Genomic DNA, 22,896 nt, shown 5'->3' with positions numbered 1-22,896 from the left:
TGGGCGAATGGGCCAGGAACTGGCAAATGGAATTTAATGTTGGCAAGTGCGAGGTGGCACACTTTGGTAGGAAGGATTATTACTTACGTGGAGAAAAACTGCAGCAGGCGACGGTGCAGAGGGACCTCGGGGTCCTTGTGCATGAGTCGCAAAAACCCAGCCTGCAGGTGGTCAGGAAGGCAAATGGGATGCTGGCCTTCATAGCGAGGGTGATTGAATATAAAAGTAGGGAGGTCTTGCTGCGGCTGTATAGGGCATTGGTGAGGCCGCAGCTGGAGTACTGTGTGCAGTTTTGGGCGCCGTACTTACGCAAAGATATTTTGGCCTTGGAGGGAGCGCAGAGGAGGTTTACTAGGCTGATGCCGGAGTTGAGGGGGTTGAACTATGAGGAGAGGCTGAATAAACTAGGCTTGTACTCGTTAGAGTTTAGAAGAATGAGGGGAGATCTCATTGAGATGTATAAGATGATGAATGGGATGGATAGGATAGAGGTGGAGAGACTCTTCCCGCTCAGAAAGGACAGTAGGACTAGGGGGCACAGCCTCAAGATAAAGGGGGGGGCGGTTTAGAACAGAGTTGAGGAAGAACTTCTTCACTCAAAGGGTGGTGAATCTCTGGAATTCTCTGCCCGTTGAAGTGGTGGAGGCTGCCTCGCTAAATATTTTTAAGACGTGGGTTGATGGGTTTTTGATAAGAGAGGGGATTAAGGGTTATGGGGAGAGGGCGGGAATGTGGAACTGAGCCACGACAGATCAGCCATGATCTTATTGAATGGCGGGGCAGGCTCGAAGGGCCAGATGGCCTACTCCTGCTCCTATTTCTTATGTTCTTATGTTCCTCTCTCCAACTGCCGGGATCTAGTTAAACACAAAGTCAAAAGGTTTTCTCTCTAAAGGTGACCTCTAGTTGCTAAGCAACATCTCATTCTTTTCCAAGCTTGAGTTTACTTTTACCTTGGTATATAGTCACTCAACACAATAAAGCCATGGTTTGAACTGAAATCAAAACCCCATGCATGCAGACACTTCTGTTTAACATGAATCTAACTAGATTTGTACACTTGTACAAAAACACAATATTAAACCCATGTTAGGAAACCAGAGTTAGCTTTAAGGATTTATATGTGCATGGATAAACATTTGAAATAAAGTTTCTGTGTATCCAAGGACGTTGCCATTAGTTTTCAGACTGAATGAACAATGTTTGCCAGTGTAGTGGCTTTATTTCAATATCCAGCTGTGACTCTTGTGTTTTAGAGATTCGGAATACAGACTCCCAATAATTGCCTGGCAACCTGTGGGGCAGCTTCCTTTGTGTTAAAATCTGTACCAAAAACAAGTCAGTGGAGTTGGAGACTGGAAGCGAGATATGATGGATTCCTCAGGTCTGCTTGTATAATGGAGTAATCTGGGCAGCTAGGGTTCCATAGAGCAAATTAGAAAGGAACTAGTAGAAGGTCTAGAGATCCAGAGAACTGGAAAAGATGATTTCAGAACAACTGAAACTCAGTGATCCGGGACTACAGGAGATCAAATGTCTGTCTGATGTAAAATCAGATAAAGATAAGAAATTGATGGCTGAGAAAAAGTAATTCTTTCAGTTGAAATGGTTTATTATTGTATGCAAACAAATTGTAACCTAGTGACCAAGAAGGTAATCTAATGTCCATTTAAATTTAAACTATCTCTGTTTTCTGACACAGTGGCGAGACCTTCAAATTTAGTCAATTTAGAGTAGCTAGTGCCATAAAAAAGACATGTCTTCCTTAACTCAATCACTATTCTGGAAGGTTATGGGAACCTGCTAAACGACACAGGTCTCACCTGGGCTAAGTCGGAAGGCCGGGCGAAAAAGGAGTGTGGATTTCAAGATAAATGATTACAAGCTTAGTGAAAATCTGCCGAAATTGCCACTCCACCAGAAGTTACAGGCCGTTACATAATCTTTAATGTCATGAAATATCCCAAGATGCTTCACAGGAGTAATATAAAACAGTGTTTACCAGTGAACCATACAGGACGATACAAGGTCAGATGACTAAAGCTTGGGCAAAGAGAGCGGTTTTAAGGACTATCTTAAAGGTTGAAAGGGAGCTGGGGAGGTCTGGGTGTAGGGAATTCGAGTCACTTCCTCCAGTGATAGAGCAATTAAAATCAGGTTTGCACGGAGGCCAGAATTAGAAGAAAGCAGATATCTGGAAGGGTTCTGGCCCTGGAGGAGATTCGAGATAAGGAGGGGCAAGGCCGTGGGGGAACTTGAAAACCAGACTGAGAATTCTAAATCAAGATGCTGCTTGACCAGGAGGCAATGTGGATCAGCAGACAGGGATGATGGGGGAACAGGACTTGCTGCGAGTTGAGGCACGGAGAACATAATTTGGCTTGTCTTAAGTTTGTGGAGGATGGAATGTGGAAAATCAGATAGAAATGCATTGGGATAGAAGGCATGATTGAAATTTTGAGCAGGAAAATCTGTTGGTGTTGCAGGAGTGGAAATCAGCAGTCTGAGTGATAGCATCAATATAAAGTCAGTAGATCAGCTTCCAGTAATGCAACTCAGATTGTGACTTAAGCTCAGATTGTTGCCAAGGAGAGGGATGGGGTCATTGGGGAAGGGAGTTTGGAGCAGGTCCTGAACACAATGGCTTTAATCTTCCTAATATTGCTTTGAGGAAATTCCTGCTCATCCAATACTGAATGTTAGACACACAGTCTGCTGATTTTAGCCACAGGCAAGGAGTCAAGATAGTGAAACAGCTGGGTGTTGTCAGTGTACATGTGAAAACTAGTGGTCTTTGGGTGATGTCACTAAGGGGCAGCATGTTAATTAATAAGCAATAGAAAGGGCGTCAAGGATAGGTTCTTGGGAATACCAAAGATACTGGTGCGGAAGCAGGATGCGGTCATTGCAAGTGTTTCTCTGGTTTTGAAAATGAAACTGGTAAGAGCAGTTCTATTGAGCTGGACATCAGTGGAAAGGTGTTGGGGGGAGGCTGGTATGGTCAACTGTCAAAGACTGAAGATAGAAAGAGGAGGAGGGAAAGTTTACCTTTGCTTTCATCAGTGTTGCTTGCAATTTTAATAAGCGCTGTTTTGGTATTGTAGCAAGGGCAGAAAGCTGATTGGTGGGATTCAAGCATGGAGTTCCAGAAAAGATGGTAATAGTGTTGGTAAGTGACGATAAATTCAGAGACTTGCAAAACACTAGGGAGGTTGGGGAAGGGTTATTAATTTACAAAGGCAGTGGGGTCAAGGATAATTTTTTTTGAGGAGAGGGGTGATGACAGCAGCTCCAAAATGGAGGCATGACACCTGAAGAAAGAAAACCATTGACAACACCAACTGACATGGGTGCTAAGGGGGTAAGTTTGGTGATCAGCAATTTAATTGAATAAATTCACTGGAACAGGAGGTGGATCTAGTGGACAAGGTGACCTTGGAGGGCATGAGAGGACATAGGAGAGACACTAGAAAAAGATGCAATTTTACGGATAGGGTGGATAGAAAATATTAAAGACAGTTTGGTTATGTTAGGCTTTTGGGAGGGAGTGACGTGGCACAGGCAGCTAATTGAATAGTCTTGATCTTAGTGTCAAAGAACTAAGTCCATGAGCTTCTCGCACATGGGAGGTGAGAGTGGAAGGGAAAGGTGTTTCGGAGGACAGTTTCCCATAGGAAAAAAAGTCAATGGTTATCTTTCCATTCCAAGATGATCCTGAAATAGTGAGTAGTCATAGCAAATGAGAGCAAGACTGATAGGACCAATTAAATCCTATCAGATCTGGCAGTGGATAGTTAAACCAGTTGCCCACCATCTCTTTTGCAATCTGAGCCCCTTGGACATAAGCTAGTTGGGGAATGACCAGAGTGAGAGAAAGTAATGGTTTTATTGGGGACTAGGAGTTGAAGGTGGAAGTGCAGTTGAGTAAATGAGATGAGAAATTCCTGCTATTCGGTGGATTACCAACTTTTCATGCTGGAATATCATCCTTAGAAATGGTTTTTCTACCGCTAACTCTCTAGTTGTGAGTACGCTTGACCTCTATCTCATGTTTTCAGTCTGTTCCTGAAGTTTTGCTGTCCAAGGCACAATTCATGAGCTTCAGAATGGGCAGCCCCACCACAACTTACACCAAGATCCAAACCCCAACTACTGTCAACCCACCTTGCGATAGCCTGGAGCTGGCTGTTATCACTCGTCCCAGCAACTGGGTGCCCTCTACTGTTGACCATGTGACTGTGTTGTAGGATTCATAAGGTGGTGTGGCCAAGAGATAAGGAGGAAGGTCCAGTGGAGCCCAAATCTCTGGCTTCTGCAGGCTAGGGGTAGTTGTTGGGGGGAGCAGTTGGAGTCCCTATCTCACAAAAATCCTAGTGGGTGAGAGAAATTTTAAATGAGAGATTTAAGACACGAATCAAACCACTGACAAAGCGAAATGACCTCAGATCAGACAGTTTAACAGGGAAATGGCCTGCATAAAGGCACATAAGATTGAGATTTGAAACAAATATTTGATTTAAACATATATTTGGTATTTTAAATATATTCACTGTATTTTATAAAGTAATTGTGCATTTTAGCCAAGAGCAGGCTGCTGCAAGAGATGATTGGATGAAGCTTGAGTAGGCAGAACCACATTCTTAGGAAACAAAATCTCAATGTGCACGTTGTTATCAGTGACAGTTTCTAGCCGTAAGGTTCTCAGGGCTACTTATGAATAGAATTTTTCACAATATCCAGATAAGACAGGTCCCTTCTCATCTGTCTGGTTTGGCCAGTGACATAGCATGAATTGGTTCAAACTTGAATTTTGAGCTTTGTAACTAAGTGTCATGGGTTACTAGGCAACAGAGGAAGAAGCATCAGCAATAGGGTGAGGAAGCATCTGGATTCTACGAATCAATGAAATCTCATGATGTCGGAGTAGGATGTAATTGGCTAAATTATGTGATAGGTGTTATTAATTGATATTGAAGATGGTTTGGTCATAACTGACAGAAAACAGGAACGTTTGATTTGAGAAATGTACAATTGGTTAATCCATGTGTTGTAACTTGAGTTATATTGGAAAGCTCAGAGCCTTCTCTGTAGAGGGGCATTGGATTGACCAATAAAAGTGTGCCTTTAAACTGAGACACTGGCTTTTGTGGGTCTTTGTATTAGCTGAAGTTTTGATGATACCTAGCCTCCAGAGAACCCCAAAACACCTGGTTTTAGTGAATTGTTGCCAGTTTTCTGAACATCACCACTTTGTTCTCAGCAGCAAGCAGTAATATCTTGATTTTCAACAATATTTACTGTGTGCATATTAGTATGCTGCTTTATTACCATTCTGTTTTTTCAATTAAAAAAAAATTGATCTTGGGAGGTGGGCATTGCTGGCTAGTCCCGTCCCTAATTTCCTTTGAGGAAGTGGTAGTGGGTTAAATTGGTTCATATTGGGAAATAGTTTGTGAAAGGTTGCCATAGCTCTTTGCTTCGCTTCACATGTATATAAGCCAGGTCATGTTCTGTTGTTTGTATGGACTTCATCCTGAATTACATGCACGAACTGCATTGAATGCTGAAATGCTGAGGTCTCTATGGTGACTTGATACAAATGCATTGGTCCACAGCCTTGCCAGAAGGAAACCAAGGGAAAATAATGTTTCAACCCATTTGAAGTTTTAATAATTCTACTCATTTGAAATGAACTAGAAGCAATTGCATTTCATTACCGATCATGACCTAATCACAAAAGAATTTTAAACCTGTTTGTCTTCAGGCACACTCATCCCAGATAAATAAGTAGCAGCAGAAATAGCGTGGCGACCAGAAGATCAAAGGCTAGATGGTGGTGCAATTGTAGGTGAATTGGGAATTTGTTTCTTCCAGGAAAAGATACACAAGGAGAGTAGGGTTGGGGTGAGGAAAGGAGGATTTGGGTAGTGAGTGATATAAGAAAGTGATCAGAGATGCCCTTGCAGAGAGTCATAGAGCTAAGAACATAAGAACATAAGAAATAGGAGCAGGAGTAGGCCATCTAGCCCTTCGAGCCTGCCCCGCCATTCAGTAAGATCATGGCTGATCTGTCGTGGCTCAGTTCCACTTTCCCGCCCTCTCCCCATAACCCTTAATCCCCTCTCTTATCAAAAACCCATCAACCCGCGTCTTAAAAATATTTAGCGAGGCAGCCTCCACCACTTCAACGGGCAGAGAATTCCAGAGATTCACCACCCTTTGAGTGAAGAAGTTCCTCCTCAACTCCGTTCTAAACCGCACCCCCCTTTATCTTGAGGCTGTGCCCCCTAGTCCTACTGTCCTTTCTGAGCGGGAAGAGTCTCTCCACCTCTATCCTATCCATCCCATTCATCATCTTATACGTCTCAATGAGATCTCCCCTCATTCTTCTAAACTCTAACGAGTACAAGCCTAGTTTATTCAGCCTCTCCTCATAGCTCAACCCCCTCAACTCCGGTATCAGCCTAGTAAACCTCCTCTGCACTCCCTCCAAGGCCAAAATATCTTTGCGCAGGTGCAGCGCCCAAAACTGCACACAGTACTCCAGCTGCGGCCTCACCAGTGCCCTATACAGCTGCAGCAAGACCTCCCTACTTTTATATTCAATCCCCCTCGCTATGAAGGCCAGCATCCCATTTGCCTTCCTGACCACCTGCTGCACCTGCAAGCTGGGTTTTTGCAACTCATGCACAAGGACCCCGAGGTCCCTCTGCACGGTCGCCTGCTGCAGTTTTTCGCCACGTATGTAATAATCCTTCCTACCATTATTCCTATCAAAGTGGACCACCTCACACTTGCCAACATTAAATTCCATTTGCCATTTCCTGGCCCATTCGCCCAGCCTATGTAGATCCTTCTGCAGACTCTCCACACCCTCCACACAATTTGCCGTTCCCCCAATCTTGGTGTCATCAGCAAATTTCGACACCCTACACTCGGTTCCCTCCTCCAGATCATCTATATAAATGGTAAAAAGCTGAGGCCCCAGCACCGATCCCTGGGGCACTCCACTAGTCACCATCCGCCAATCCGAATAGCACCCGTTGACCCCCACTCTCTGCCTCCTATTTGACAACCAATCCTCTATCCACGCTAACACCCTACCCCCAACTCCATGTCCCTCGACCTTCTGCAATAACCTCTTGTGAGGTACCTTGTCAAACGCCTTCTGAAAATCTAGAAAGACCACATCCACCTGCTCTCCTCTATCCACCGCCCTAGACACATCCTCATAAAACTCCAGTAAATTTGTCAGACACGACTTCCCTTTAATGAAACCGTGCTGCGTCTGCTCTATCAAGCAATTCCCTTCAAGATGCCTCGCAATTTCCTCCTTGATGACGGATTCTAACATTTTACCTACCACAGACGTTAAACTAACCGGCCTATAATTCCCCGCCTTTTGCCTGGCACCCTTCTTAAACAACGGCGTAACATTAGCCGTTTTCCAATCATCCGGCACTTCCCCGGAATCCAGCGATGTCTGGAAAATAACCACCAAGGCATCCACTATCACCTCCGCCATTTCTTTCAGAACCCTCGGATGCATTCCATCCGGTCCTGGGGACTTGTCCACAATCAGCCCCTCCAGTCTGTCGAGCACCGCCTCTCTAGTAACAGTAATGTCATTAAGACCCTCCAGTCCTACCACCTTTCCATCGCTAACACCCGGCAAATTATTCACGTCCTCCTCCGTGAAGACAGAAACAAAAAAGTTATTCAATACCTTAGCCATATCCCCATCCCCTACCACTAGGTCCCCTTTCTCATCCTCTAAAGGACCAACGTTCACCCTAGCCAGCCTCTTCCTTTTTATATATTTATAAAAACTCTTGCTATCCTTTTCTATATTAAGCGCTAGCCCAGCTTCATAGTTTCTCCTACCCTTCTTTATCAACTTCTTTGTCAATCTTTGTTGACATTTAAACCTCTCCCAATCCTCTTCTCGCCCACTACTCTTAGCTACTCTAAATTCCTCCGCTTTTAATTTAACACTTTCCTTCACCTCCTTCTTTATCCACGGCTTATTACCTCTCCTCCTACGGTCCTTTTTGACCATCGATGTATAGCACGGAAACAGGCCCATCAGCCCAACTCATCCATGCTGACCAGGTTACCTAAATTGAACTAGTCCCATTTGCCTGGGTTTGGCCTGTATCCCTCTAAACCTTGTCAACGCAGGTTCGATGGGCCAAAAGGCCTCCTCCTGCGGGGGATTCTCTGATTGAAATGGGTTACATGTTATCAGTATAAGCCTTGTGAATTTACTTTTCTGTTAAAAGCTCTGTAGCAAATAATTGAAGTAGTAATGGTGACTAAGCTTGACAAAGTTGACCTCAAACTACTGCAGTGAAGGTCAGCTAGTTTATATTGCATTTTAAAAGACATGTTAAGCTCCTGAAATCATTCCCTAATAGTAGTTTGGTTTCCACTGTTTTGGTGTCTGTGGTTTGGAGATTTTACAGTAATTGCCATAATTGAGCATCATATTGAACATTGTAGATAAAAAATAATACATGGATTCCATTGACAGGAATTGTTGGCATAAAAATGACTTTAAAACTAGTCATCTCTCCTGATCATCCATGTATGAAATAGAATTTTGGAAGTTAATTCAAGTGTGTAGTCTAATTTTGGGGCAGGTAACTGCGCTTAATTCTTAGTTTGACTTCTGAAATTGATAGAGTGGAATTTCTACATCAGCATTTAGTACTTAGTTTTATTTCTAATGGAAGGCACACTCCCTCCTGTGACGGTGTGTGTCTCTCTCTCTCTCTCTCTCTCTCTCTCTTTCAATTTTCCTCCAATTATTTCAGGGGATGTGGGTGTAACCTGCAAGAGCAGCATTTATTGTCCTTGAGAAGGTGATGGTTGTAAATGGCATGTAATGCTGCCACCATGCATTGTTGGAGGGAGTGAATGTTTAAGGTAGTAGATGGGATGCTAATAAAGCAGGTTGCTTTGGTCCTGGATAGTGTCAAGTTTCTTCAGTGTTTTTGGAGCTGCACTCATCCAGGTCAGTGGAGAGTATTCCATGATACTCCTGACTTGTGCCTCATGCACGGTGGGTATGTTTCTGGGAGTGAGGGGATGAGTTATTCTCTGTAGAATTTCCAGCCTCTGACTTGCTGTTGTAGCCACAATATATGGCTGTTTCTCTTTCTGGTCAATGTCAGTCCCTGGGATGTTGATAGTAGGGTATCCAGCAATTGGAATGCCTTTGAATTAAAGGGAGATGATTGGATTCTCTCTTGTTGTAGAAGGCCATTGCCTGGCACTTGCAGGGCACAAACATTACTTGCCACTTATCAGCCTAAGCCTGAATTTTGTCAAGGTCTTGCTGCACACAGGCACAGATTGCATCAGTCCGCATTTACCCATGTTTATGTCTTCTAAAATGGAGAATCCTTTTTTTGATGGCATTAAAAAATGCTGGAGTATTTTTCCACATGAGCTGATAGCCTTGAGATGGTATTGCTCTGTTTGCCATTTCTTGTATGAGTTACTATGTTCTAGAGGATAGTTAAGGATTGCTGCAGACCTGCTCGCTCCCCAAGTAGGGGGTTGCTGAAAGCTGATCAGGAAATCGGATATTTTTTCCCCTTTTTCCTACCAAGTTGTCTTATCTCTACTGCAAGCCTAACTGAGGTAAACTAATTTGACTCATTCCTGGGAGGAAAGTCTAGAAAACAGCTAGAATAAATTGGTTTCAAAGTAATTGAGGGTTTTTAATTCTCTGCCTTCTAATTTCATGTGGACTAGCTGTGGAATGTTGGCTATACACATATGTGGCATTGTAACATCATGGTGGTGCATAGCATCACATGAATGCCATCATCGTCATTAATCTTGCTGCTGCCATTGAAGCAGCATGATTACTTGAGTATGAGAGATTCTGGTAGGAAGGCCCCAAATAAGTTGTTCTTAAATCTGGTAAGTTTATTTTGATGTGGCCGTCAGCTATCTTAGAATAAGCAAAATATTGCTGATGCTGGAATCTGAATCAAGAACAGAGGATGCCTGGAAAGTTCAGCAGTTTGCCAGCATCTATTAGGGGAGAAGCAGTTAACATTTCGAGTCCTTTACTCTTTATCAGAACTCAAGGGAGGGAGAATATGTTTGAACTGTAGAAACTACAACAAAAAGCAACAAGACAGGTGTGAGGGTGGGGTTTGTATTGCGGCAATGCATGTATGGGATATTTTTTAAAAAGGTTGGGGGGGGCAGGGTGCAGTTTAAGATGAAGGAGAAAGGTAAAAATCCAAAGTTGCTGAACTTAATGTCAAGTCCCGAGGGCTGCAATGTGCCCAAATGGAAAGTGAGAACCTGCTTCTCTAGCTTGCGATGGGCTTCACTGGAGAATTGCAGCAGGCCAAGGATCGACATCTGAGCATAAGATCAAGGTGCTGAGTTAAAATGGCACATAACAGGTAGATTGGGGTCATGCTTGCGAACTGACAAAGGTGTTCTGCAAAGCAGTCATCCAGTCTGTGTTTATCCTCCCCACTGCAGAAGACTTTACCCTGTTAAGCACAGGTGGGGGGACCCCTTGGTTAAGGAAAAAAGCAGACATGTCAGGAGTACCATTTTTGAATGTGACTTCATCAGAACAGTTGTGATGGAGGAAGAGAAACTGGGAGAATGGGATGGAGTCCTTACAGTGAGCAGGGTGTGTAGTTGAGGTACCGATGCGAATAGGTGGGTTTGTAATGAATATATGTGGTCAGAAATTGAGCCAGACGGGTCAAGGAAGGGAAGTGTCAGAGATGGACCATGTGAAGGTGAGAGAAGGATGGAAAGAAAATTGATTAAATTTTTCCAGGTGCAGACAAGAGCATGAAGTGGCACTGGTACAGTCATCGATGTAATGGAAAAGGAGTTGCAGGAGTGGGCCTAAGTTCCACATAACTCATGAAAAGACAGGCATAACTGGGGCCCATGTGGATATTCATTGCCACACCTTTTGGCAGCAAATGAGACTCTGATTTGATTTATTATTGTTACATATATTAAAATGCAGTGAAAAGTATTTTGTGCCATACAGACAAAACATGCCATTCATAGAGAAGGAAACGAGAGTACAATCATAGCTAGGGTTTAGGGAAAGATCAACTTGATGCAAGGTAGATCCATTTAAAAGTCTGACAGTAGCAGAGAAAAAGCTGTTCTTGAATTGGTTGGTATGTGACTTTTGTATCTTTTGCCTGAAGGAAGAAGGTGGAAGACAATGTTTGGGCTGTGTGAGGTCCTTAATTATGCTGACTGCTTTGCCAAGGCAGCAGGAAGTGTAGACAGAATCAATGGATGGAGGCTGGTTTGCATGATGAATTGGGCTATATTCGTGACCTTTCGAAGTTCCTTGTGGTCTTGGGCAGAGCAGGAGCCATCCAAGCTGTGATACAACCAGAAAGAATGCTTTCTATGGTGCATCTGTAAAAGTTGGTGAGAACATTACAAAGAACATTACAGCACAGGAACTGGCCCTTTGGCCCTCCAAGCCTGCACCGATCATGTATTCCTAACTGGACCATCCGTTTGTATCCCTCTATTCCCAGTCTGTTCATGTGGCTATCTAGATAAGTCTTAAATGATCCTAGCGCGTCTGCCTCAACCATCTTGCTTGGCAGTGCATTCCAGACCCCCGCTACCCTCAAAGTAAAAAAAAAAAGTCCCCCGCGTATCTGTATTGGGAAAAAGCTTCCAACTGTTCACCCTATCTATGCCCTTCATAATTTTATAAACTTCTATTCGGTCACCCCTCAACCTCTCTTGTTCCAGGGAGAACAACCCTAGTTTATTCAACCTCACCTCACAGCTAAGACCCTCCATACCAGGCAACGTCCTGGTAAACCTTTTCTGCACTCCCTCCATGTCCTCCTGGTAATGTGGCGACCAGAACTGGATGCAGTATTCCAAATGTGGCTTAACCAATGTATATAACTGCAACATCATACGCCAACTTTTATACTCTATGCTCTGTCCAATAAAAGCGAGCATGCCATATGCCTCCTTCACCACCTTTTCCACCTGTGTTGCCACCTTTAAGGATTTGTGAACTTGCACACCCAGATCCCTCTGTGCATTTATACTCCTGATGGTTCTGCCATTTATTGTATAGCTCCCCCTGCATTAGATCTACCAAAATGCATCACTTCACATTTATCTGGATTAAGTTCCATCTGTCATTGCTCTGCCCAATTTTCCAGCCTATTTATATCCTGCTGTATTCTCTGACGATGCTCGTCAGTATCCACAACTCCAGCAATCTTTCTGTCATCCGCAAACTTACTAATCAGACCAGCTACATTTTCTTCCGTATCATTTACATATATCACAAACAGCAGAGGTCCCAGTACACCACTAGTCACCAGCCTCCAATCAGAAAAAGACCCTCCACTGCTACCCTCTGTCTTCTATGGCCAAGCGAGTTCTGTATCCATCTAGCTAGTTCACCTTTGATCCTATGTGATTTAACCTTTTGCAGCAGGCTGCCATAAGGGACCTTATCAAATGCTTTACTAAAATCCATGTAGATGACGTCCACAGCCCTTCCCTCGTTAATCATTTTTGTCACCACCTCAAAAAACTCAACCAAATTTGTGAGGTATGAACTCCCTCATACAAAACCATGTTGTCTATCGCTAATGAGACTGTGCAGTTCTAAATGCGTAAAGATCCTATCTCTAAGAATCTTCTCCAACAATTTCCCTACCACGGGCATCAAGCTCACTGGCCTATAATTACCTGGGTTATCCTTGCTGCCCTTAAATAACAGGACTGCATTTGCTATCCTCCAATCTTCTGGGACTTCACCTGTGTTCAATGAAGAAACAAATATTTCTGTTAGAGGTCCAATAATTTCATCTCTTGCATCCTTCAGTAATCTTGGACAGATGCCATCTGGCCCTGGGGATTTGTCTGTCTAAATGCTTCCTAAAACACACAACACTTCCTCTCTTGTAATTGCGATTTGTTCTAACAGGGCTACATATGCCTCTGAGACAATAGCAATCAATGTGTCCCTCTCCTTTGTGAATACTGATGCAAAGTATTCATTTAGGATCTCGCCTACTTCCTTGGGTTCTAAGCATCATTCCCGTCCTTTGCTCTTGAGAGGTCAGACTCTTCATCTGACAACCCTCTTGTTCCTAACGTATGTTTAAAATGCCTTGGGATTCTCCTTAATCCTGTCTGCCAAGGACATTTTGTGACCCCTTTTGCCGTTCTAACTCCCTGTTTGAGTTCTTTTCTACTTTGTCTATTCCTCCAGTGCTTCATCTGTTTTTAGCTGCCTGAACCTTATGTATGCCTTTTTTTCTTTTTGATTAGACCCACAATTTCTCTGATTATCCACGGGTCTTGAATACTACCTTTCCTGTCCTTCCTTTTTACAGGACATAAAACAACAAAGAACAACACAGCACATGCCTGTCCTGCACTCCTATCAACCGCTCCTTAAAAGATTCCCACGTGCCAGATGTGGATATACCGTTGAATAACCTCGCCCAATCAACAGCCACCAAATCCTGCCTAACCTGGCTGTAGTTAGCCTCCCCCCCCACCAATTCAGCACCTTATCCATAGGACAACACTCATCCTTTTCCATGACTACCTGAAAGTTTACAGAATTGTGGTCACTGTTAGCCACATGTTCCCCCACTGAAACTTTGACCTGACTGGGTGCATTTCCCAGTACTAAGTCCAGTGTGGCTTCCTCTCTATCAACATAGTGCTCCAAAGAACCTTCCTGAACACATTTTACAAATTCTTGCCTGTCCAGATCCCCAACCCTAAGGAAATTCCAGTCTGAGGGAAATTGAAGTCTCCCGCTACAACAACCCTATTTTTTCTACACCTGTCCAGAATCTCCTTGCATATCCGTTCTTCAACTTCCCGTAGTTGACATGCCAAATTTCCTGAATCTTTTGAGAAAGTAGATGAGTTGGTGGGCTTTCTTAACTATAATGTCAACATGGGGGAGCAGGTTGGTGATCTGGACCTAACAACTTGAAGCTCTCGACCCTTTCTACTTCATCCTCATTGATGTAGACTGGGGCATGTTCTCCTTTACACTTCCTGAAGTCAATGACAATCTCGTTCATTTTATTAACATTGAGAGAGAGATTGCTGTTGGTGAACCAGTTCACCAGATTCTCTATCTCATTCCTGTACTCTGTCTTGTCATTGTTTGAGATCCAGCCCACTATGATGGTGCCGTCAGCAAACTTGAAGATCTAATTGGAGAGGAATTTGGCTGTATGTTGATAGATGTATAAGTATAGTAGGGGGCTGAGAAAGCAGCCTTGTTGGCACCATTGTTGAGGATAATCGTGGAGGAGGTGTTTTTGCCTATCCTTGCTGATTATCGTCTGTGAGTTAGGAAGTTCAAGATCCAGTCACAGAGGGAGGTACCGAGGCCCAGGCCATGGAGTTTGGAGATGTGTTTCGTGGGAGTAATAGTGAAGGCGGAGCAATAGTCAATAAATAAAAGCCTGACATAATATTAAAGGAGAAATTATTGAGTGACAGAACAAATTCAGCCAGGTGAAGGAATGTTGGTGGAGGATGGAATTGGTTGAGATTTGTGTTATGAGAACTGTCAGCTAAAGATCAATACAGAGCCATCATAAAATACACAACGTTTTTGTCTGATGTGTGTGGTAGGCTTAAGATCCTGAGACATATTAATCAGTAAGCCCATCTTTATTCAATTCAGCACAGATTATTTTGCTTGTTAGTTTACCTAAAACTGAATGAGACCCTCTGCATTCAAATGTCTCCTTTGTATCTTGATTAGAATCTGCTTCGGTGCTCAGGATATAGCTTATCTAGGGACTGATGCTTATTGTATCGACAATCGTCAAGCCAATTCTGTCAACAACTAGTGATTATTCAAATGTTCAATGTGTATCAGAATATTAGTGTACAATCTCACAATCAAATCAAGAGACCTCTGGCATTGAAGGCTCGAAGTATCTGAAGTAGCTATGGACATGCTTTTCTTTGTTTGCAATGAGCAGTCTTTTTATCAAAGTAACATGGTTGTATTGTTTTATAAGAAAAAGTCTGAATATTAAGCGGCTTTGAATGGTCAAAGTTAAGCAGCGTTTGACCAGTGAAAAGATAGGAGTGTTAAGATTTAGCTCCGACTTTCAAGCAAGAGTTGAACTGAGCAGGAAGGGAAGGTTGCGTAATTCAGAAAAAACCAGGAAGTAGGTTTAGATGTCCACGAATCAGGATTTCAATTATATGCTATGTAAATGCAAGTTCTTTTGTTTTCACTGCATTTCTGAACTTTTTTTTGTTTTTATTCCAATTCAATCCAATCAAGCCCAATTCAGAGTCTCAACGAGTTGAGACATTCCTGATCCAAGCTGACACGACAGGGCTCTCACTACCTGTCTTGGGCTTGATCTACATGATCCAAGCTGATTGGAGTAGGCATAGCTCCTCCTCCAAGGCTTGATCTCATTTACACCTTGGCCAAAAGATCGAGATGCTGCTTTTAAAAATTGCTTCAAATGAAGCTGAAATGTAACCTAGTGACTTCAACCAAGCGCAGCATGTTGACACTACACTTGATCTTAGTGAGGATTAAGTTTAGTTTCAAGTCAAATCTGATTAGTTAACATGTTACTAACTTAGAAGGTTTAAGATCGAGTCAGCCAACTTCCGATTGGTGAAATTGCACTGGCAGAATTTTAGATCATTGCGTCTTTAAACTTCTTTTAAACCGAAGTACCATTTCATACGCTATCAAAATGTATGGACTGCCCTACTGCTTGTGATAATATGTTAATACTCCCTTTAGTGTTTTGATGATTAGTTAAAATATAGTCTCATGAAATTCTAAGAACAACCTATCTTTTGATTCAACAGTTTGAGGCAAGTGTCTTTTCTCCTCTCTGAATTGGGCGACACAGTGGTTAGCATTGCTGCCTCACAGCGCCAGGGACCCGGGTTTGATTCCCAGCTTGGGCCATTCTGTATGGAGTCTGCATGTTCCCTTTGTGTTTGCGTGGGTTTCCCCTGGGTGCTCTGATTCCCTCCCACAAGCGGAAAGACGTCCTGGTTAGGTGCATTAGCCATGCTAAATTCTCCCTGTATACTTGTGGGAATAGAGGGATATGATCCCTGGAAGGGTAGGGGGTTTAAGTGAAGTCGGGCAGCATGGTCGGTGCAGGCTTGGAGGGCTGAAAGAGCCGTTCCTGTTCTGTAATTTTCTTTGTTCTTTGTGAACAGGTGCTGGAATGTGGTGACTTGGAGATTTTCACAATAACTTCATTGCAGTGTTAATGTAAGCCTATTTGTAACACTAATAAATAAACTTTAAAACTTTAACTTATGAATTAGTGCTATTTCTTTGCACTTCCCCTTCAAATATTGACCCAATTTTGTTGTAACATTTAATATTGAATTCCTTCCGCTGCCCTTTCAGACCATGCATCCACGTTTGTAACCATTTTCTGTGTAAAATATCTTTCTCGTGTTTTTTTTTACCAATTGCCCAACTATTCTGCCATTGGAACAGTTTCTCCTTATATATTCCATTATAACCCTTAATGATTTTGAGCACCTAACTTATCCATGCTCTATGGAGAACTGCCCCAATTTCTAATGCCTTCTCATGAGAGTAATGCCCTTCATCTGTGGGTAGCATTCCAGTGAATGTGATGCTGAGGTTTTCCTAATTAGCACACAAACCTGTGACTTGTTTGCTTTTCAGCTTTCAAGTTCCAGCTCTTATGTATTGTACTTAAAAGGTATATGTTGGCGAATTCCCTTTGGAAGTTCAGATATTCCAGTGGCTCAGAAAAGTGTATTAACCTTTTTAATCTCAGAATTAGAGACCTTAAAATCTAATGATTAGAAATGCTATATGTGGCATCTGCAAACAAATATATATTTGAACTATATTGCATTGAGCCATTGTAACCTGTGAAACCTCTAAAGGTGAATGGTTGTAATACAGCTTTTTGATAGCTGACAAACTACAAATGGAGGTGGACTGCACTGGCATAAAATATCATGCTCATTTTCAGGCTGTTGGTTATGCCATTCTTGCGAAGTCTTGCTGCTGATTTCTGTGGGATTACAATTGCTAATGTGCTGTGTTTGGCAGGTGATGTGTACTGCTGCAGCCATATAACAATTTTGAGAGAAATGCCTTCTGCTTGCTTTGAGAAGTAGTCAATTCTTGCCATTTTTTATCTACAAAAATACTTATTGTACAAAATGTGTTTCATTTTTTAGGTTTTAAGTAACTAATGTAATTTGATTGTTTATTTAAAAGCTTCAGCCTTGCATCATTGTATTTGGGACAAGTGAAGGATTAAAATATTGTAAGCCATTATAGAAACATACAAAATAGGATCAAGACTAGCCTATTCAGCCCCTTTTGCCCTCTGTCATTCAATATGATCATGGCTGATCCTGCATCTCAACGCCAAACTCCTGCATTTTCCCCATACACCATGATATCTTTAGAGTCTATTTCCTTTTGTAAGTATATTTATTGACTTGGCGTCCAAAGCCTTCTGTGTTAGGGAATTCCATAAGTTCACCATCCTCTGAGTGAAGATGTTTCTCCTCATCTCAGTCCTAAATGGTCTACCTATGAGTGTTTCAATGAGAGACCCTCAATCTTAAAAATTCCAGTGGAATACAGGTCCAGTTGACCCAATCTCTCCTCTTACGACAGTCCTGCCATCCCAGGAATCAGCCTGGTGAAACTTTGCTGCATTCCTCCTATGACAAATATATCCTTTCTTAAGCTAAGACCACCAAAACTGTACATAAGATGCCAGTGTGATCTCACCAAGGCCCTATACAGATGCAATGAGTTTGCTCAAGTCTCTGTAACGAGGCGGGTAGAATTAGGGACCTTGTGGTGAAGGATCCTCTTGGGGAGAGTGATCATTGTATGGTGGAGTTTCTGGTGCAGATGGAGGAGGAGAAAGTGGGTTCACGGACACGCGTCCTTTGTTTGAACAGAGGGGAGTACGGTAGGATGAGAGAAGAATTAGCGAATGTTGACTGGGGGAGTGTGTTGGAAGGTAGGTCTGCTGAGGAGCAGTGGAGGATCTTTAAGGAGATCTTTCTTGGTGCTCAGCAGAAATTTATTCCGATGGTTAAAAAGGACCATAGGAGGAGAGGTAATAAGCCGTGGATAAAGAAGGAGGTGAAGGAAAGTGTTAAATTAAAAGCGGAGGTGTTTAGAGTAGCAAAGAGTAGTGGGCGGGAAGAGGATTGGGAGAGGTTTAAATGTCAAAAAAGATTGACAAAGAAGTTGATAAAGAAGGGTAGGAGAAACTATGAAGCTGGGCTAGCGCTTAATATAAAAAAGGATAGCAAGAGTTTTTATAAATATATAAAAAGGAAGAGGCTGGCTAGGGTGAACGTTGGACCCTTAGAGGATGAGAAGGGGGACTTAGTGGTAGGGGATGGGGAAATGGCTGAGGCCTTGAATAACTTTTGTTTCTGTCTTCACGGAGGAGGACATGAATAATGTGCCGGGTGTTAGCGATGGAAAAGTGGTAGGACTGGAGGGTCTCAATTACATTATTGTTACTAGAGAGGCGGTGCTCGACAGACTGGAGGGACTGATTGTGGACAAGTCCCCAGGACCGGATGGAATGCATCTGAGGGTTCTGAAAGAAATGGCGGAGGTGATAGTGGATGCCTTGGTGGTTATTTTCCAAACGTCGCTGGATTCCGGGGAAGTGCCGGAAGATTGGAAAACGGCTAATGTTATGTCGTTGTTTAAGAAGGGTGGCAGGCAAAAGGCGGGGAATTATAGGCCGGTTAGTTTAACGTCTGTGGTAGGTAAAATGTTAGAATCCGTCATCAAGGAGGAAGTAGCGAGGCATCTTGAGGGGAATTGCTTGATAGAGCAGATGCAGCACGGTTTTGTTAAGGGGAAGTCGTGTCTGACAAATTTACTGGAGTTCTATGAGGATGTGTCTAGGGCGGTGGATAGAGGAGAGCTGGTGGATGTGGTCTTTCTAGATTTTCAGAAGGCGTTTGACAAGGTACCTCACAAGAGGTTATTGCAGAAGGTAAGGGGGCATGGAGTTGGGGGCAATTTGTTAGCGTGGATAGAGGATTGGCTGCCTAATAGGAGGCAGAGAGTGGGGGTCAATGGGTGCTGTTCGGATTGGCGGTTGGTGACTAGTGGGGTGCCCCAGGCTGAGGCTGGGGCCTCAGCTATTTACCATTTATATAGATGATCAGGAGGAGGGAACCGAGTGTATGGTGTCGAAATTTGCTGATGACACCAAGATTGGTGGAACGGCAAATTGCGCGGAGGGTGTGGAGAGTCTGCAGAAGGATTTAGATAGGCTGGGCGATTGGGCCAGAAACTGGCAAATGGAATTTAATGTTGGCAAGTGCGAGGTGGTCCACTTTGGTAGGAATAATGGTAGGAAGGACTATTACTTGCGTGGCGAAAAACTGCAGCAGGCGACGGTGCGGAGGGACCTCGGGGTCCTTATGCATGAGTCGCAAAAACCCAGCCTGCAGGTGCAGCAGGTGGTTAGGAAGGCGAATGGGATGCTGGCCTTCATAGCGAGGGGGATTGAATGTAAAAGTAGGGAGGTCTTGCTGCAGCTGTATAGGGCACTGGTGAGGCCGCAGCTGGAGTACTGTGTGCAGTTTTGGTTGCCGCACTTACACAAGGATATTTTGGCCTTGGAGGGAGTGCAGAGGAGGTTTACTAGGCTGATGCTGGAGTTGAGAGGGTTGAGCTATGAGGAGAGACTGAATAAAACTCGGCTTGTACTCGTTAGAGTTTAGAAGAATGAGGGGAGATCTCATTGAGACATATAAGATGATGAATGGGATGGATAAGATAGAGGTGGAGAGACTCTTCCCGCTCAGAAAGGACAGTAGGACTAGGGGGCACAGCCTCAAGATAAAGAGGGGGTGGTTTAGAACGGAGTTGAGGAGGAACTTCTTCACTCAAAGGGTGGTGAATCTCTGGAATTCTCTGCCCGTTGAAGTGGTGGAGGCTGCCTCGCTAAATATTTTTAAGACGTGGGCTGATGGGTTTTTGATAAGCGAGGGGATTAAGGGTTATGGGGAGAGGGCGGGAATGTGGAACTGAGCCACGACAGATCAGCCATGATCTTATTGAATAGCGGGGCAGGCTCGAAGGGCTAGATGGCCTACTCCTGCTCCTATTTCTTATGTTCTCTTTCAATGAAGGCAAACGTACCATTTGTTTTCCTGCTTGCTGTATCTACATCTTTGCTTTCATTAAGTCTATTAGCTTTCCAGCAAGAAAGTGCTGTGGAACATGTTTAATTGATTTGGGGGATTTGGATATTTGTAAGATTTCTTCTAAAGCCCCATAAGTGTGATTTTTTTTTTTGAAATTCTATTGTGATAGAATCAAAGGGATTAAGTTTCTTCAAACTAGTGGACAAATTTCCAAGTGCACTGACTGAAAGTTGGTCTTGATTCTTGTTCATCACCAACACAGGAATCTTTTTCCAGGACTTTATTTGGTACCTCCAAATAGTGGTACAAAATTACTGCAATTACTCCGACAATGAACCACATTACATTAATGCATATTGTATCAAAATCGTCATTAAGTAGTTATTGAAGTTTTTCCCTTGCCAATATTCTAAATCTGTATGTTAGTCTGAAACCTGTCACAGGCAACAGGCCAAACTGATTCTGTTTTTCCTTCCTGTGCCAGAACCTCTCTTTGTTTGTATTTGAAGAGATGCCACTCTCAGGACACTTCACTCAATCTCTTCACTGCATAATTTGGCGTTGGGATTGGTGATCCTGATTGCAAGTTGGACTGTGCTCTCTGAATCATGAATACCTAATTGTAAATTAAGAACCGGAATGAAGAGAACTTCATCGAAACCAGAACTATAGCACTGCATGGTGATTGGTGTTAATAAGCCAATATACTGAATCTTGTGACTCTGGATTGATGAAAACTAATTATAGAACCAAGATTTAAGATTAGTGTTCATCTAGACTTCTGGTTGGAAGTGAGGTCTAAATAGCTTAAACTAATAATCTATCCTTTCATTCAAACCTATTATCGATTCAGTAATTCCCGTTTTTTCCTTTCTGTACCATATGATCCCTATTTTAAATGTTTTTTCATTGAGTACTGAATGGGCTGGCTTGAATTCAATTCAACCAAGAATATCTTGTCTCCACTGAGTTGCTGCACCACGTAGTCTGCTCAATTATGTGCTTTGTACGATTAAATTATATTATAGATATGTATACATAGTCAATCCAAATAATTAATGGAATTATTTTCCTTCACGTAGTTGAAACTGGAACTATCTTAAATTAAATAGAGGGTGAGTGGATGGTTGTGGAGAGGGGAATATGTAGGCATACAAAGTGAAAGGATATGGCAGCATTGTAAGGCTGCTATTAACGTAATGATACCCTGTGGTAGGAAGGGACAATGTGCATAAACATATAAAAACAGTAGCAAACGGGGGAAAATGGTAAAAAGCAAAATTAATGCTCCTCCTGTGTTAGCTATTTCACCTGAAACCTGCGTGCTCCTATGTTAATCCATATCTGTTCTCATGCCCTGTCAATTTTCTTCTCCACAGCCCCATGAATTTGATGAATGTCGCTTTGATATCAGTGTGAATGACAGTGTGTGGTATCTCCGTGCTCAAGGCCCAGATCACAGACAGCAATGGATAGAGGCTATTGAACAACACAAGGTAAAATGAGAATTCAGACGTTGTAATCAGAGATTTACTATATTGAATGGAAAATAAGGTTGATGGCAGATTTCAAACATTTAGCTAAAACTTTATCCAACTTGGTATTTGTGGGTTTCTTAACTGCACCCCCCCTCCCCAAATGCTATGTTGAGGGGGCTAAAGTACAATGTCAACTTTGAATGCATTTCAACAGCCCAAAAAGTGATAATTTCATGAAGAAGGTCCAACAAGTTGAATTTTTAGTTGATAGATGTGGCAGTGCCTTCTGGTTAATTAGCTATAACTGAGAGTTGTGATCTAAATACAAGCTGTTACATTTGACTCTTCTCTATAAGGAACTGGGTGTCTCAAGTTTCACCAGGAAGGTACTGTTTGAGAAGGATTAAGAATAAAAAAGTGAAAAAGTTGTACCAGGATGTTGTCTGGTTTGGAGGATGTGGACTATGAAGAAAGGTTGAGCAAACTAGGATTGTTTTAGTTGGCACGACGGAGGATGAGGGGAGACCTGATAGAGGTTTAAAAGATTATGACAGGCTTGGATAGATGGGATTTTCAGAGTCAATTACTTGGGGGCAAAGGTTGAAAGTGAGAGGGGAAAAGTTTGAAAGAGATGTAAGGGGCAAGTTTTTCAGAGGGTAGTGAATGCATGGAACGTGCTGCCGGAGGAGGTAGTGGAAGCAGATTCTATAACAAAGTTCGAGAGGCATCTGGATAGATACATGAATAGGAAGGGAATAGAGGTATATGGACCACGTAGATGCAAGAAAATATTCGCGGTGTCTGTCGGCACAGACTTGATGGGCCGAAGGGCCTGTTCCTGTGTGCTACCATTCTTTGTTAGTTGGGGAAAAGGAAGAAATGGAAAAATAAGCCATCTAAAAAGGAAGTAGTAGGTCTACCATTGTTTCATGATCGAAGTTGAAGTAGTTGTATGTCAACTACTCTTATTGCCAGCATGTTGTACAATGCTTGGTGTAGAGAGGCCTGCAATGGATCTATTCATATTTACTATGTTCTTGTTATTCGTTACTATGGTGTTATGAATTGAGAAAACAGTAATGAAAGCTGATAGTAAATTGTGGTGTTTAGAAATATATGAATAGATTTGTGATGGAATTCAAGAAGGCCAACCTGTGACAGTTACAACTTGGCGAAGACAATGAGATTTCATGAATTT

At 42.7% G+C, this 22,896-nt stretch overlaps 1 protein-coding gene across 5 annotated transcripts in view; it reads left to right on the top strand.

The window, feature by feature from the left end:
* LOC145343223 (ceramide transfer protein) overlaps positions 1-22,896 on the top strand; it is a 134,967-nt gene that overhangs the window by 26,927 nt on the left and 85,144 nt on the right. For all 5 annotated transcript variants that reach the window (XM_080189300.1, XM_080189298.1, XM_080189299.1 and 2 more), the window contains exon 3: positions 21,600-21,716. In XM_080189300.1, coding sequence (XP_080045426.1) covers positions 21,600-21,716 — 117 coding nt within the window. The remainder of the gene's footprint in view (positions 1-21,599; positions 21,717-22,896) is intronic.

Source organism: Carcharhinus amblyrhynchos, chromosome 5 (genome assembly GCF_965287045.1).
Source record: "Carcharhinus amblyrhynchos chromosome 5, sCarAmb.v2.hapA, whole genome shotgun sequence".
NCBI classification, from domain to species: domain Eukaryota; kingdom Metazoa; phylum Chordata; class Chondrichthyes; order Carcharhiniformes; family Carcharhinidae; genus Carcharhinus; species Carcharhinus amblyrhynchos.
Note: the sequence above shows the minus strand (reverse complement) of the source record. Positions and strands in the feature narration are given on the sequence as shown.